This window comes from Oryctolagus cuniculus, chromosome 9 (genome assembly GCF_964237555.1).
Source record: "Oryctolagus cuniculus chromosome 9, mOryCun1.1, whole genome shotgun sequence".
Lineage (NCBI taxonomy): Eukaryota > Metazoa > Chordata > Mammalia > Lagomorpha > Leporidae > Oryctolagus > Oryctolagus cuniculus.
In genome coordinates this window covers 78,802,745-78,820,185 of record NC_091440.1, presented here as the reverse complement: position 1 = coordinate 78,820,185, position 17,441 = coordinate 78,802,745, and the positions used below count along the sequence as shown (strand labels likewise).

General features: G+C 36.2%; 1 protein-coding gene across 10 annotated transcripts in view; it reads left to right on the top strand.

Moving 5' to 3' along the window:
* NBEA (neurobeachin) overlaps positions 1–17,441 on the top strand; it is a 726,466-nt gene that overhangs the window by 406,280 nt on the left and 302,745 nt on the right. For all 10 annotated transcript variants that reach the window (XM_070049020.1, XM_070049018.1, XM_051831739.2 and 7 more), the window contains one exon: positions 3,976–4,142. In XM_070049020.1, the coding sequence (XP_069905121.1) occupies positions 3,976–4,142 (167 nt within the window). The remainder of the gene's footprint in view (positions 1–3,975; positions 4,143–17,441) is intronic.

Here is a 17,441-nt window from a genome sequence, read left to right as displayed (position 1 = left end):
TAATGACTTTAGTGATTTTTAAGCTAGCAGAGGTTTATACACTACTCAAAAGTGTACATCATAGAGTTTTATGAGCAAACCCACATAGAATTCAACAAATATTCTAATTTCAATGTTTTACATATAGAAGTTATTCATGTATTTCAATCCATTTAATTTACAAGATAAATAACATTTAAGAAATATTAGGATGCCCTGGTGTTTGGCTTAGGTTGGAATCTTGGTGGGCATGGAAGTAGTAACTACCAGTTTATTCTCCTGATGCCACAAGCTAACAAGTGAGGTGTGACCAAAATCAGAGCCCAGAATTCCAGTTTTGATGAGGTTTTTATCTCAGTAAAGCAGCTCTCTGAGTCACAGAAGTTGATGGACTAGGTTTAGTGATCTCTGACCTTGCTTGCTAAAAAGCATGGGATGGAAATAGCTGTTGTGGCTCTCATGCACGTAACCTCTGCTTCATTTGGTCAGAGGAGACAGCAGACATTTGCCTTGTGTAATGGCAGAAACCTTATTTTGAAATAGTAACTGATAAATATATAGTGACAATTGACGGTTTATCAAAGTGAAGTTTTGATTTGCTAACAACAAAAAACATTGGATATTAATCAGAATATATTGCAGTAATTTGGATGACAAGAAAAAATTGAGCTATCTGTCCTTTGAAAAATATATTTGAGTATAAGAAATGTCAGAACTCAACAAAATAAGAATATTCAATTAACTTTCAACTTCTGTTAGTCAATAAGATTTAGGATCTTAACTGAATTCCCTGCAGAATCAATTTTGAGACAATGATATTTCCACTCAGAAAATCAGGATATTTTGTGGAGATATAAGCAGATCAAGATTTGTCATGTGAAAATATTTAAAATGTGTTTTCAAACAGCCGGATATCAAGTGTAAGTTTTAAGTCCTAATTAACCAATGACAATGTTTCTCAACTTCCTTGTTGTCGTTGCACCTTCAAGGAGTCTTTTCAACACTTTTTTCCTAATTTTTCCCCAACCTCAATGAAATTTTAATACCACCTCCATTGCTGCACAGCTGTTTGCCTAGAGTACATACATCTGTGCTTTATATATTAAAAAAGGAATTTTTTTTCACAACCACCCTGACACCAATTTTACTACCCATGGGATGAAAATACTCCCATTGTAGATGTACAGCTAGGGAAGATATTTTCAAGTGAACATAAAGACTTAGTGTGTTTTAGATTAAATATACAAAATATATAATATTAATGTAAATCAAACTGTAAGAGTAAATACTTATGGTTGTACATGTTTGGCCCAAATAATTACATTTGTTCTTTTTAAGATAGAGCTAGACAAGTATTAGTAAATACATTGATGATGATGATGATGATGTGTGTGTGTGTGTGTGTGTGGTTTACCAAACACATCACTTTTTTTATTTTTTTCATTGTGAGGCGGCAGTTTAATAAGGTAGTAAAGGGGTCCAGGTTTCTCCTTCCCCTCATCTTCCTCCTTCTCTTTCAGGACAGAGGGTAATAAGAAAAATTTCTTCCCAAGTTACACATCACTTTTAAATTGTAAAAGATTTCACACAAGTCATGACATTTTACTGACTTCTTTTAAAATAAAAAAGATTTATTTTATTTATTTTGAAAGTCAGAGTTGCAGAGACAGAGGGAAACAGAGAGAGAGAGAGAGAGAGAGAGAGAGAGAGATCTTCAGCCTACTGGTTTACTGCCCAGATGGCCACAACAGCCAATGGTAGGCCAGGCCAAAGTCAGCAGCTTATCTGCGTCTCCCATGTGGGTATCAGGGGCCCAAACACTTGGGCCATCCTCTGCTGCTTTTCCCATGCCATTAACTGAGAGCTGCATCAGAAGTGGAGCATCCAGGACACAAACCAGCTCCCATACAGGATGCTTCTATTGCAGGCAGTGACTTTACCCACTAAGCTACACCACCAGTCCCTTACTAAGACTTTTTGATGAATTTCTCTCTCCTATACATAAACCTGTAATTAAGGGAAAAGGTATATTTAATTTGAAATGGATACTTCACAATTAAGGTTTTTTTAGCTAACTAATTGTTAAAGAAGAAAAATGAAAATTTAATTTTACTCTCCAATGAGCTAATGAAATATTAACCTCATTACTGAGGCAGATCATTGTACTAATTGGTGATTCCCTGTACAAAAAGATTAATTGGAAAATGAATTAATCCTTCTTAGATTACTGTAGGGTTACTTCTCCAGACAAGAAGACTTGTAGCAGTAATATATATATCAAGAGATAGAGGAAATACAGTCAAATGCCTTCCATAAAATAGATAAAATAGATTTTTTATTGTAGTGGTGAATGAGAATGAGTAATATGTATTTTCTTAAATGTATGAGACTTTTTCTTCTATTTATATGACTTATATAACAAACTTGCGCATGTAAAAGTTTACAGTCAGGCCAATCTGCATAGAAATTACTATACATACAAAAAGACCCCCAACTTAAGATAAAGGAGATGAGGAGCCAGCATTGTGGCACAGCAGGATAGCCACTTGTGATACCAGTGTCCCATATCAGAGTGCAGGTTCCAGTCCTATCTGTTCCACTTCCAGTCCAGCTCCTGCTACTGTGCCTTGGAAGGAAGCAGAAGATGCCCCAACTACCTGGAATCCTGCCACCCATGTGGGAGACCAGGATGGAGTTCCTGGCTCCTGGTCTTGGCCTGGCCCAGACCAGACTGGGATTGAACCAGCAGATGGAAAAGCTCTCTCCAACAACCCCTTTCTCTCTTTGTCACTTTGCCTTTCAAATAAACAAACAAATCCTTTTGTAAAAAAATTAGACATGTCCTTTTCGTGTTCATAATGACCCTTTTTGATACGTGAAGAGATGCACTGATTAGTTGTGTTGCTAACACCAGAGAGCGTGAGTACAGTTAGCTAACATGACAAACTGGCTGTCATTGAGAAAGAGAAAACAAGAATCAGGGAGTATTCTCATGAGATCCTTTGAACACATTGAATTTTAGAGTTGGGAGGTATCATCAAGAAAACCTTGTCTAGGATCCTCATTTTACATTTATGAAACTGAGAACAATGAAGAAAATGGAGCTTACATAAAGTATGAATTGGGGGCCAGCCTTATAGCCTAGCAGGTTTAGTCTTTGCTTGTGATGCCGACATCACATATGGGCTCTGGTTTGAGACTCAGCTGCTCCACATCTGATCCAGCTCCTTGCCAATGAGCATAGGAAAGCAGTGGAAGATGGCCCAAGTGCTTGGACCCCTGCACCCATGTGGGAGACCCAAAAGAGGCCCCATGCTCCTAGCTTCAGCCTGCTCCAGCCCCAGCCATTGCAGCCATTTGGGGAGTTAACCAGCGGATGGAATATCTCTCCCTATCTATCTATCTATCTATCTAAATATCTAAATATTTCTCTCTCTTTGTCTCTCTTTCTCTCTATAACTCTACCTTTCCAAAAAAAGAAAGTATGAATTAAAATCTGGGTCTTTTAAATTCATAAATGACCACTTTTTCTTCTCTTTTTCTTCTATGCCACATTGCCATTCACGTAATGGAAGACTAAATTAAATGTTTTTGTTTTGTATGTACTTGTCAGAAACATACCTCTTATTTTAAATGAGACATTGGTTAATATAAGTAGATTTACATATTTAGTGAACCATTTGTGTTTTTATAATTACTTTTTTGGAATACATTAAAGTCAAATTTCCAGAATTGGTAGGAATCATAAAAGTACTTCATTACTTTACTTAACGTTATCCAAATAATTGTACATGTACTTTTTAAAGAGCACTTTTACCAGTTTGAAAGGTGACTATGTATTCTTTAGACTAGATTATCAGGAAATTAAAATGTCTCAGTTTTGAAAATTGCATTATTACTATTACTCTTTAAGGCTAGATACCATTATTATACACACTAAGAAAAAAAAGTTCATCATTAAATTCATTATTATGCATTGTTTGTATTTCTTTGTAGTCGCAGTGTGCCCAGTATGCTGCTGATAGGAGAGAGGAGGAAAAGATGTGTGACCATCTCATCAGTGCTGCTAAACACCGAGATCATGTAACAGCAAATCAGCTGAAACAGAAGATTCTCAACATTCTCACAAATAAACACGGTGCTTGGGGAGCAGTTTCTCATAGGTGAGTTGTAATAAATTAGAAACAAATAATAACTCATAGGTTAATTATATTCAGAAGTAAAACTGTGAGTATAAGTTTAAAACTTTATAAAATTTGATATAAAATATAAAAAATTTTAAATGTAATGGTTACAGTCTTCATGAGAATGACTTGGAGTAAAATCTGAATGTTTTATAGTAGATCCAATGGAAGTTATTTCTAACTTATAGTAATACAAAAAATAATACAAAAATTTTTAGGCAAATATTCTAGACTATTATGTCATAACTATCATGAATGTTAAGTATAAGAAGTGACTCTTTTCATCTTTCAGGGCCAACTCTTTCTACTTGTTAAATTTGTATTATTCTTAAATTTTCTAAGATATAAGCAATAATATAAGCATTTACTGTGGAGTATGTTCTTTTTATGTTTTCTTCTGTAGTTTTTTTATTCAGACTTAGGAGAAATTTTCATCTCAAATTGAAGTATTTATGATATTATAAAAAATAAAATCAAAATTGGTTGCTTTGAATTACAAATGTTTTACTAAAGTTTTGTGGGCATAAAATTGATTTTTTTCCTCTGCAAATGAAGTTTTCTTTCTCAAAAACTAGTATTGAAGTAGGAAATTTCTATTTAGATTGTTTTATGTTCTTCATTTTTATTTACTCATTTTATTGAAGAAAACAAAACCTATTAAAGTTTTTATTAAACCTCTGTGTGTCAAAGTTTGAGGGTTGCTTAAATATAGACAGAACACTACTAAGAATTTTGCCAGAAATAAATCTGTTGGTTAAAGCAGTTCATCTAGAATATGACCAGGATAGTGTTTGATTATGTATCCTTGGATAATAAGTATAAGATAGATTTAACAAAATGTTATTATGTTTGCATTTAAGTTAAAATTATATCATTTTAAAGATGTTTAACTCAGAATAGCTTTAAATTTATAAAACAAAATTTGTAAAGTAGTACAAAGAGTTGCCATATGCCTCACACCCAGATTCCCCTATTGTTAACATCTCATCTTAGTGTGTTTGTAAGCCACACTCATCTTCCTGTATTTTTTAATCCAAACTCCCTCTATCCCTACCAATGCTCCCAGCCTGCAGTAATCACCATTTTGTTTTCAGACTGAATTTATGGTATTTGTCTTTTATTTCACTTAACATGATATCCATCAGTTCCATCCATTTTGCTGCAAATGACAGAATTTTATTCTTTTTGTGTCTGAAAAATATTCCATTAGTGTGTGTGTGTGTGTGTGTATGTATGTATCACATTTTCTTTATCCATTCATCTGATGATGGACACCTTGATTCATTCCATATTTTGGCTATTGTGAATGGTGCTGATATAAACATGGTGGTGTAGATATCTCTTTGATACAATGTGTTCATATATTTTGAGTATATATTTATTTATTAGAAAAGGCAGAATGATAGGTAGATTGGGAGACAGCTGCCCTCTACTGGTTCACTCCCCCAGTGCCCACAACAGCCAGGGCTGGGACAGGCCAAAGCCAGGAACTCCATCATGGATTGCCCACATGAGTGGCAGGGGATCAAGTACTTGAGCCATTATCTACTACTTTGCCAAGCGCATTAGCAGGAAGCTAGATTAGAAACAGAGCAGCCAGGACTGGAACCAGCACTCTGGTATGGTTGGCCAGCATGGTAAGCAGTAGATTAACCTCCTGCACCACCAAGATAACATTAAAACTAATCTTGATAAAAATAATCTTTGATAAAAATAACTTAATGATTATTATTGAAATCTCTTTCTTAAATGTATGGTTTATTAGCTATGCAGTCTTGAACAAATGACTTCATTACTCTGATGATCAAATTTACTCATCTAGGAAAAGGGTTGAATAGTTCCTATTTAAATGGCATAATAGGGGCCGGCGCCATGGCTCACTTGGTTAATCCTCTGCCTGCAGCGCTGGCATCCCATATGGGCACTGGGTTCTAGTCCCGGTTGCTCCTCTTCCATTCCAGCTCTCTGCTGTGGCCCAGGAGGGCAATGGAGGATGGCCCAAGCGCTTGGGCCCCTGCACCCACATGAGAGACCAGGGAGAGTCACCTAGCTCTTGGCTTTGGATGGGTGTAGCGCCAGCCGAGGCGGCCATTCAGGGAGTGAACCAACTATCCTCTGTTGTCCCTGAACCAATTCTGTCCTCTCTGTCTACAACTCTACCTGTCAAATAAAAAATAAATAAATGAAAAAGATAAATGGCGAAATAAAGTGTTTTGTGAAAATGCATAACATAATGTCTGGTACATAATAGATGTCCAGTCAGTATTTGTATATTTTTAACTAGGTCCACTCCTCTCAAAAAAAATTTTAAAAGAATTTCTATGCCATTTAATTATCCTTTAACTAGCAATATGTAGCTATAATTCATCGATTTTCTTCATCAGCAGATAACTCTTGAACTCCTACTTGTGCTAGCATAGCAGTGAGCAGACTTGCTCTCTATCCTACTGAAGTCTGTATTCTAGTAGAAGAGACTACTGATAGATAAATAAACATAGACATGAAAAATATAAATACAAACTGTGACAAATACTAGGAAAGAAAAGTACAAGATATTTGAAGGAGTATGTATAAAAGAGGAGATTTATTTTAGATTGGACAATTAGGGTAGGCTTCTTTCAACATACTCTGTTTAGACTAAGAGCTGAAAAGAAGAATCAGGGATCACCAGATTGTAAACCATTCAACAGAGAAATGTTACAAAGACTCTCACCTTAAAAATTAGTAAACAGAAAGGAGCTTAGTGAACAATGGAGATAGTGGCTTGAAATGCAGCTAGAAAATGACATGTGAACCATATAATAGTCTTTTATATCATGTCAAGCATTTCTGATTTATCCTAAGTGTCATAAAAAGCAATGAAGAGTTATAAACAGAAGAATAATGCAACCTGATTTATGTTTTAAAAAGCTTGCCCTGGCTACAATATGATGACATATACTTAGGCAAATAGAAAAGTATGCCCCACCCTATTTATAGCCAAGTTCAAAAGGTCTCCTCTTTCTGTAATATTCCCTTACTTAGCTATATTTTCTAACCCCAATTCCTTATATTTTGTTGTTATTACCTTTATTGAAATGACCTATGATATATCATTGTTTTATAGCCATGTGGTCTCCCTCAATAGACTTATAACTTCCTAACTATAGAGATTGAATACTAAATATTTTTATTTCCCTGTTATTAAATTAATATTAAATCTGAAAGAATTTAAGTCTTGATTTTTAACACAAAAATCCACTCTATAACTATCTTGGCCAGCACCGCGGCTCAATAGGCTAATCCTCCGCCTAGCAGTGCCAGCACACTGGGTTCTAGTCCCGGTCAGGGCGCCAGATTCTGTCCCGGTTGCCCCTCTTCCAGGCCAGCTCTCTGCTGTGGCAAGGGAGTGCAGTGGAGGATGGCCCAAGTGCTTGGGCCCTGCACCCCATGGGAGACCAGGAGAAGCACCTGGCTCCTGGCTTCAGATAAGCGCAATGTGCTGGCCGCAGCGCGCCGGCTGCGGCGGCCATTGGAGGGTGAACCAACGGCAAAAGGAAGACCTTTCTCTCTGTCTCTGTCTCTCTCTCTCTCTGTCCACTCTGCCTGTCAAAAAAAAATAATAATAATAACTATTTTTTGACTCAGTGATGCTCTCGGCTCTAATATACTTCAGCTTTTGAGCTAATATAATTGACCTTTTTTGCTGCCTTGAAGGAAGACTGTAATTTGAGAAGTAATAAAGTATGCAGTTCAAGATTCAGTGCTGCTAAATAGGGCTCATCGTGTATATGTTTTGTCATTTATTTTAGTTTTTTGATTCATACTCATATTCCTGTTTGCTTTAAACTACATAAGCCATAATAACCTAAAGTAAAATCAACAGATTTTAATAGGACCTTAACTTTCAGAGGCCTGTGTGTGTGTCTGCTTTTTTTGATCTCAATTTTTATTGTTTTTCGGGAAAGCACTATCATTGAAATTTTATTGTTTGATTAAACATTGGTAGAAATTCACAATTATTGAGCCCATCTATATATTGGCACTTAACTATGCTGATACTTCACATCGAATATCTTATTTTCATCCTAACAATCCTGTAATGCAGATATAATATTTTCCCCTTTCTTAGATAAGAAATGTGAAACTGATAGAGTCTGGTTGAGAAGTCTAGGTTGGTGTTATATAGTTTTGAAATACTTTCATATGTAATAGACATATCCTAAAGTATATGTACCATTCTGCCATTAAGATGATGATGATGATGATGATGATGATTTAGGGAGATAAGACAAATTTTTTTGGAATAGATAAAAATGTTCAAGATTGTAATTAGGAGCATGCTGTACAATGAATATAAATGTTACAATTGTGTTACCAAGTATATTGATGTTTTCCAGGTTAACAGCTCACTGTGACCTCAGTAAAACTAAGTTCTAAGATAACTTCCTTACCCAGCCAAAAAAAAAATCACAAAGAAACCTACTTAGATAATAAACATATGTATCATAGTCCATAATTTTAATTATTATGGAGTGCTGTATAGGGTGCTGTATTATAATTTAATGAGAACTCTGTAAATGATAAGGGGTTCAGAGAAGACTTTTATTTAATTTCAACTTAATCTTCCACTCTTCTTTCTTTTAAAGATTTATTGATTTATTTGAAAGAGTTACAGAGAGAGGGAGAGAAAGAGAGAGAGAGCTTCTATCTACTGGTTTACTATCCAGATAGAAGCAACATTCAATACTGGGCTGTGCTGAAGCCAGGAGCCAAGCGCTTCTTCCAGATGTTCCACATGGGTGTCCAGGGTCCAAGCACTTGGACCATCTTCCGCTGCCCTTCCCAGGCCATTAGCAGAGAGCAGGATCGAAAATAGAGCAGCTGGGACATGAATCAGGATCTATATGGGATGCTGGTAGTACAGGCAGCAATTTTACCCATTATAACATAACACTAGCCTCAGTTCCACACTTCTAAAACAAGAGTTCTGGTTTTATTATAAGTAACAAAAGATACCCGTTATAAACACAAAATAGTTACTTAAAAGGACATAAATTAGCACTGAAATATAAAGTAGCAATGATTAAGTAGAACTGTGAGGTAAAAATTATATACTTTTGAAATAACTTCTCTGTTGTAATATTCTGTCATATTTACTTTAATCCCCTGCCTCCATGCCTGTTTCCCTTTTCTTCAAACATTTGAAGAAAAAACAGTAGTCTTTTCTGACAGGAACAAACTGCAATGTCGTTCTTGCTGATATATTTTTAAATCCATTTTAATTTTGTCACATTCTCTTTCACGTGGCTGCTGGAAAATCCAATCTCAATTGTTTATAGGACCAACACACACTCCAAGATTAGGCAGAGATTCTAATAATTTCACTAGGATAAGACCTAGAATCCCCATTTCAGTCTGAGCTCTAAAGAGATGCTTGATCTGTGCTTGAAGTTAGGTCTCTTTCTGCCAAAAGGAGATATTAGTTTCTATATTGAGGCAAGGAACCATAGCAGGTAGTGTGTAGTCATATATATTCCTGCCATATCATCGGGAGTAATGTGCCCCATCAGATTTAGGAAACCCTTCTTAGATGCCTTCCCAGCCTTGGTATAAACTACCTAGAACACGGTTACTTCAGTCTCCTCAGTGCCCAAAAGACCTCCATATCATCCTCTCCTAGGACAGTTCAGCCACATCTGCTGGGAAGACAGAGAGAATCTCATGTCTTGTAGATTCAACATCTTCTTGTGCTGGAATGGTTGTCAGTGGTGGCACTGGAACTTTTCCTATGTTTCTGATCTATTTGGATTCCTTAACCCAACCCTTTGAGCACTCATCCTAAGACATCTGTCATATTCAAAGGTACCATAACCATTAAACCATTTTTCTTTTGTGGTTATTTGAACCTTTGACTTGCAACTCACCATGTTCTGAGCTTGCTAATTTTATTGCTCTAATGGGAAGAAAACATAAATCTAAAGTTAGGTAGAATCATTATGAATTACTGATTAAATAGATAGGGAAGGATTAAGGCTCTTGCCCAAGTTGCTGCCATCATTCACTAGGTAAATGGTAGTGTTGTTCTTGGAATTGAAAAACACAGAAGGAACTGGTAGAGATAGGTAATTGCATTGATTGGCTGTGGCTGTGGCATGTTCTAGTGGAAATGCCTACAAGGGATTTGAAAATATAATTCCATATGACAAATCATTTCTCAGACATCTCCAGAACTTTTTTTTTTTTTACTCCCAACAAATTTTTTCTCTTTGATTCTCACAGTAAAGGGCATCCAGGAAAACATTCCTGATTTGCTTCTTTCCTTCAGCCCTGCCTTTCCCCATATGACCCACATACACTAATCTCCATCGGCATTCTGGCCAGCGATATATCTAGAGTGTTTTCTGTCTTCCTCCAGGCCCTGAAAATTGATAAAAGATAAATTCTTCCCAGGATGTGTTTTACTATGTGTATTCACCAAGGCAAAGGAAGCAAAGGTAGTAAGATACAAGTAAGAAAATGGCTGAAGTGGTAGAAAGTATAGTTAGTATACGATAGCTAAGGAAGATAAGCAAAGAAGGAGTTGATGGGCAAAAAATAAAGGGGTCAAGAAAACAAGTATCAGTGTGCTGGAAGAATGGAAAATTGTACCATGTGTAAATTTAAGATTTCAAAAATATGAGTGTACTTCAAAATTTGTATAAAATGGAATTAAATGATCAATTTATTTTGTTGCAGAAAATTTCCAAATGCATGCATAAAAAGGGGTCCTCAAAAAGTTCATTAAGTGCATATTATTAAAAACCTATGTGTAGATTTTAAATTTTCTATGTAAAAATAAGCTTATTTTCTAATTCCATTTTCACTGAACTTTTTTAAAAAAAATTTGTTTAAATTTTTATATACTTTGAGAGGCAGAGAGACAGAGAAGAAAGACAAAAATAAACATTTAGAGAAAAAGAGAATTCCCACTTACTTTTTCACTCCCCAAATGTTCACAACAGCCCAAAGAAGGCCAGGTCAAATCTAGATGCTGGGAACTTGATCCAAGTTTCCCACGTGGGTGGCACAGACCCAGAAACTTGAGCCATCACCATTGCCTCCTAGCGTCTACATTAACAGGAAGCTATAGCTGATACATAGAGCCCAGACTTGAACCCAGATATTGCAGTATGGAACACAGGCATCCTATCTGGTTTCTTAATTGCTAGGTTGAATGTGCCCGCCTAGATAAATCCAGAAGGTGATCATGAAAGTGATTAAGTGGAGGGGAATAGATCATGGCATTTAAGAGGTCAAGAAACCAAAAGGACAGAATCTTACATTTGGCAAGTAGTTTGAGTTACCCAAGATAATTCTGATATGGTTGACTCCCAAATTGGCTGTAGTGGCCAGGCTGGGCGAGACTGAAGCCAGGAGCCCAGAGCTTCATCCAGATCATCCACATGGGTGAGAGGGCCCAAGCACTTGGGCCGTCTTCTGCTTCTTTCTCAGGCACATTAGCAGGGAGTTGGATCAGATGTGGAGCAACCGGGATTCGAACCTGTACCCATATAGGATGTTGGTGTTGCATGCAGTGGTTTTAACTGCCACAGCACAACAACCTTCAGTTAATAAGAGGAACAGCCTGGCAGGTTGATAGGGAAGAACCCTAAATGAGAAGAAGTGGTCTTGCCTGATTCTCCAAGAATTATAAAGGAAACCCAAAGTTCATTTCCCTTAAAACAAAATGTTATGCAGGTGCAAATGAAAAGGAGTAGAAAGTACATTATAGACTTTAAAAGCCTGTCAAAACTCATTTTTCCTGATAAGATGTTAATACAAATCACATTGATATGAGCAATGATTTGAAAGACCTGGGTGATGAAGATCAATAGTGCGTGTACAGGTCAGGACCAGAAATGTCAGTTATTTGGATGCGAGGTGATCCATCTGAAACCCCTGTGACCCAATTGATTGCCAGTATTACTTCTGCTGCTTTTTCCCTAAAATATATAGATTGTGGGCAGGGGAATTGGGATAATTATTTTAATAAGTCTCCAGAAGTAAGACACTTTGTGACAAGCATGATACATACATTTAGAATTATATAAAACATGCAAATGATAATAATAGGGAAAATCAATATCCATATTTAAAATAACAAATGTCACAAATAGTAAATTGCTTTCTCAGCCCCAGAAAACTAGTTAACCTAGATTTAAAACAAAAAATGAGATTTTTAGTTTTCTACTTCAATGAAATTTTCCCTTTGCTTACAAATATCATGCAATTTAAAATTTTTGATCATTTACAACATTTGACTGAATTTAAAATAATGTTCTCAGAGCTGTTGTCCTTTATTTGGTTGTTAATTAAAATATTCATTTACCAAACTATAGGAAACCTGAAATAATATGTGCAATTTAGCTACATTTTTGAAAACAATGAAAAAGCATGTTAAAAGATTTCAGAATTTGAGTTCCAGCAATTTTCTCTACAAATATACTTTTGTATATTTGCATATATCTTTGTTTATAAATGAAATGAGTAAATTAATTTATAGTGATATTACTCTATATTGTATGCACACTGAAATTGTATGCATTATATTATGAAGCATTTATTAATGTTTGTATTCACAAGTAGAATAGTGTCATTTATTAAGAAAAAGAGTTGCCTGTTTAGCTGGAAAGTGCCATTGCCCTAGAGTGTTGTATTTTGAAGTCATCTGTCATGGATACATTGTAGAGAGAGAGGACTATTTATGTTTATGGCATTTTAAGTAACTGAGTTAGACCCTCTGGAATATAGAGAAATGGCTTGTTTACTGTCATCACTGTTCACTTAATCCTGCGACCTTGACATGATAGCATTCCCATAAATCTCCCTGTGGGTAGTTCAATAAAACAGATGAACATCAAAATGTAATGATTGTTTCAGCTTTAGGAATTAACTATGTGATGGAATAAATATGACCCAGATAGGCCTTATTACAGAACCATTCTACCAATTCTTTTTTCTAGCAAACAATACTAAGAAATTAGTATTCATTATAATTTATATTCTATTTTCATGGTGTTTGTATTATTGTCAGATTATTAAAAGGAAAAGAAGGAAATAGATATTATAATATGCAGATTGCTACTTTTAAAAAGCACTTTTACATTTTTGGTACACTCAAGGTTATAAAAGTAGCAAAGTTGATTTTTTGCAATGATGTTTTAATATAGCTTTATTTTATATTATGTTTTCATTACATTACATCACTGTTGTTAATTTTCTCTATATTCACTCTATAAGTATTCGTGATTAAATTCTTCAAACATAAATTATTAACTCTGGTAACTTTCTCTTCTGTACTTTTGTAAGCGACTATTTAGGCATCTAGGAGGTAAAAATGAGGACATTGGGGCACTAAAGGAAAAAAAAGGTTAACATTCAGTACTCAGAAAAATTAATTACAAAACTAAAAGGACTTAACAATCCTCACTATACAGTATATTCCAGAGCCTGGTTTCACAAACTGAGAAAAAATGCAACTTTTGTTCAACATCTTGTGAAAAAATAAATCTTTGAATACATTCATTGTAAGTAAAAGGACCTTAAAGGAAACTATATTTATTTGCTTTAACCAATTTCCGTAGGTAAAAATGCATTGGAGCAGTTTATTTTGGTGGGCTAAAAACCTTTATTCCTCTTTTTGAAATTTAGTACTTCACATGATAATAGTAAACTCCAAACGCCATAAATATACTATATAATATGAAACCTGTGAAAACCCACAGAATTTGTGTTTGATATGAAGATATTATAGAAATATGTAAAAATATAGTGTTCCTTGTAAGCATTTTTAATACCCACACAGGCAGAAACCCAAGAAGATGGAGGCTCTGAAGCCTCTCAAAAAAGAAGACCAATCATTAACATGGGGTTAATTGTCTGAATACAAAGTTGAGTCAGGTATCTTTCCTGATTTATTCTTAGAACACTGAAATGTCATGAAAAATCTTCCATGAAAAGGGTGATGTGTCTGTCAATAACAGTTTCCCTTCAAGTTTTTTATTTATTTATTTATATATTTATTTATTTTTTATATCTTTCTTTTTTTTTAACTTTTATTTAATGAATATAAATTTCCAAAGTACAGAATATGGATTACAATGGCTTCCCCCCCATAACGTCCCTCCAACCCGCAACCCTTTTTGACAGGCAGAGTGGACAGTGAGAGAGAGAGACAGAGAGAAAGGTCTTCCTTTGGCGTTGGTTCACCCTCCAATGGCCGCCGCAGCCGGCGCACTGCAGCCGGCGCACTGCAGTCGGCGCACAGCGCTGAGCCGATGGCAGGAGCCAGGTACTTATCCTGGTCTCCCATGGGGTGCAGGGCCCAAGCACTTGGGCCATCCTCTACTGCACTCCCGGGCCATAGCAGAGAGCTGGCCTGGAAGAGGGGCAACCGGGACAGAATCCGGCACCCCGACCAGTACTAGAACCCAGGGTACCAACGCTGCAGGTGGAGGATTAGCCCAGTGAGCCACGGCGCCGGCCCTCCCTTCAACTTTAGACGGTTATCCCCAAGAATACTTTATTCTATTTTATCCACTTCTCAAGATGATATAAACCCTAAAATTTTGATTCAAATGATTTATCTGGAAGGTACAAAGTATAATATTTCTTTGTGGACAGTGTTAGGAATGGCTTTCTTCCAGGTGAGATGCTTTTCTATTATCATTATTCAGTAGTTACCAAATTGTAGTCAACATTCTGTGGATGAAGATACCATACAGATGTAGAGAATGAGACATTCCATAAATAGGATTTTTATGTCTTTTGAGTCTTAACATAAATCTTAAAAATTAAGTACAGCTGGCTTTTGGATTAAGAAAGATTTTTGAGGGCTAGGCAATAAAATATGCCAAATGTAAATTATCACATAGGCACTTTAGAGGTTGAGAACTACATTTATCCAGCTGAATGAGCTTAGTGGTTATTAAGCAAGAAGTTAATACACACATGAAGTTGACAATTAGCAACATAACCTTGCTAATTTCTTTGAGCTCAGTATTAAGTTTATCATAACTGATCATTAAAATTTTCAACTTTCAGTAAAATTGTTGGTGTTATGATCAGAGTTATGTGAATATTATTAGTTCCAGGTGTTAAGAGTTCAAGGGCACTTAAGTGAAGAGGCCCTTGTAATGTCCCCTTGAGGAGCACCATGTCTGTTGATACTTTATTTAAAGCACAAGCTATAAATCAATTATTATTATGTGATTCTATGCCTTCTGTGGCCCTTTTAATCATCATCAAAACTGAAGCCTTTTCTCAGGTTGATTTCAACTATTTCTTATTTACTCCCACCCCTCCTCCTCTAGATTACTGTACGGTAAGCTTAACTGGAGTCAACCCAGATTTGATCAATAAAATGGCAGTCTCATTAAAAAAAAAAAAAAAAAACATGAAATATGTGCCTGCTCTCTGCTCTTCTAATTTTGATGTGTAATCCAGGACTAGCGGAATAGATTTTTCACTTGGCATTTCTTGAACTCCTTCTCTATCCAGCTCCATTCTGTCCCATGTGAGACTATGCCAATGAATTGCTTTTCATTTTGAAATTGCTATATCATCCATCTTTCCATAACCAAACAGTACTTATTTTTTATTCTGACTTTTTACAGATCCCTTTACCATTTTTAACAGCAATATTGTTTGTTTCCTTTCCTTAATCCACATTCCAGGTATTTTAAAGTAGCTCTCTGAACTGTTTTTAACATCAGCATTGTTATTAATATGCAGTATTTGCCTCTTAGGTAGCGGAAGATTAAAAACGTACCAAAGGCAAATGTTAATTGTTGCTATTATTTTTTCAAACTTTGCTACATGTTTCCCAAATGAGGTAACTTCTTAATATTATAAGAATCCAAAAATATCTAAATTACTCCTAAAATACAATTTTTTAGCCCTGTGTAGTATGCTTTTCATTCAGATGCCAGTGTTAGAAAGTATTTTTAAGAATGATCTACTATTCCAAACCTTTCCCATAAATACACACACCCAGACCATCCAAAGCACATCTTTGTTGTTGTGTTAATGTGAAATTCTGGCCCTCTTACACAGGAACCAAACATTTTAATGGAGCTAGGCAGTACCAGTACCAACTTAGGATAATAATTATTCTAGGGGGAAAAAAAAGTAACAAAAACAAATAAAGCACAAGGATTGCCTGACCTTTGATAAAATCCCATGTGGTCTAATAATAATTTCCAGTGACCACCTGATATCTTCAAGAAGGTATTCTTTAAAGTCCTAAAGTGTAGCAAACTAAACTTTAATTGCCCTTTTGGACTTGGTTTCTTGCTTCTCTCTGCTTCCATGAGACTCCTAATTGAGTTCATATTCCTCTATATTGTATATATTTTTTTTTACTTTACTGTCAAACTTCAATTCTTCAGATGTTGAAGTTCCTGGTGTGTTTTTGAATGCTTGCTCTCTAGAAGTGGTCTGTTGTCACTCCCCTCTTCGTGGAGGAACGACACTAAACCCTGCCCAGGCTTCATATCCAAGTCACGGCACCATTATGTCACTCCCCCTCTTCGTGGAGGAACGACATAGGACCCTGCGCTGTTCTTTTGTCTGCTCGGCCCTCCCCGGGTTTGCTGCTGGTTCTTCCCGGGTTGGCTACCGTCCCTTCCACCTCCGTGGAAGGGCAGTTCCCCCTGGCCACTTTCCCCACTTCCGCGGGGGAGCGGCACACCGCCGGCCGGCTCTCTCGGGGGCTGCTCAGGTGTTCCTTCAGATAGATGTTCCTTGGTGCATGGTGTCTCTCTTCTCCTTTATAGTCCTCTTCCACCAATCCCAACTCTGCTACCCACACGCCGAGTACGCTGCTCTCCTCCAATCAGGAGCAGGTCCTGCAGCTTGTTAAGTTGGTGAGAGGCAGCTGGGTAGAAGCTGTTTGCTCCCCTCCCAGCGCCATATTGTGGGAGAGCAGATGTATAGAATAAGTCTTAATTCCAGTAACTTAGTCTAGTCCGAGTTGCTCCCAGTTGCTCCCCACAGTCTGTAAATAAACACATTATATTGAGTATGAATGAAGAAAGGCAAGATAAGAAAGTAAAGGATTCAAGATGCCTATGACTGATTCCCAAGAATTCTGAAATGTTAGCAGATATCTTTATTACTATTTGGGTACATTTGCTAATACGTCAGAAGTAAAATTTGGATAAAGAATTGAATGACTGAGTATATTTGACTTCTGCTCCTGTATCTAATTTTTTGCTTTCCTTGAAGTATACAGTAAACAATACTATTATTCAGGAT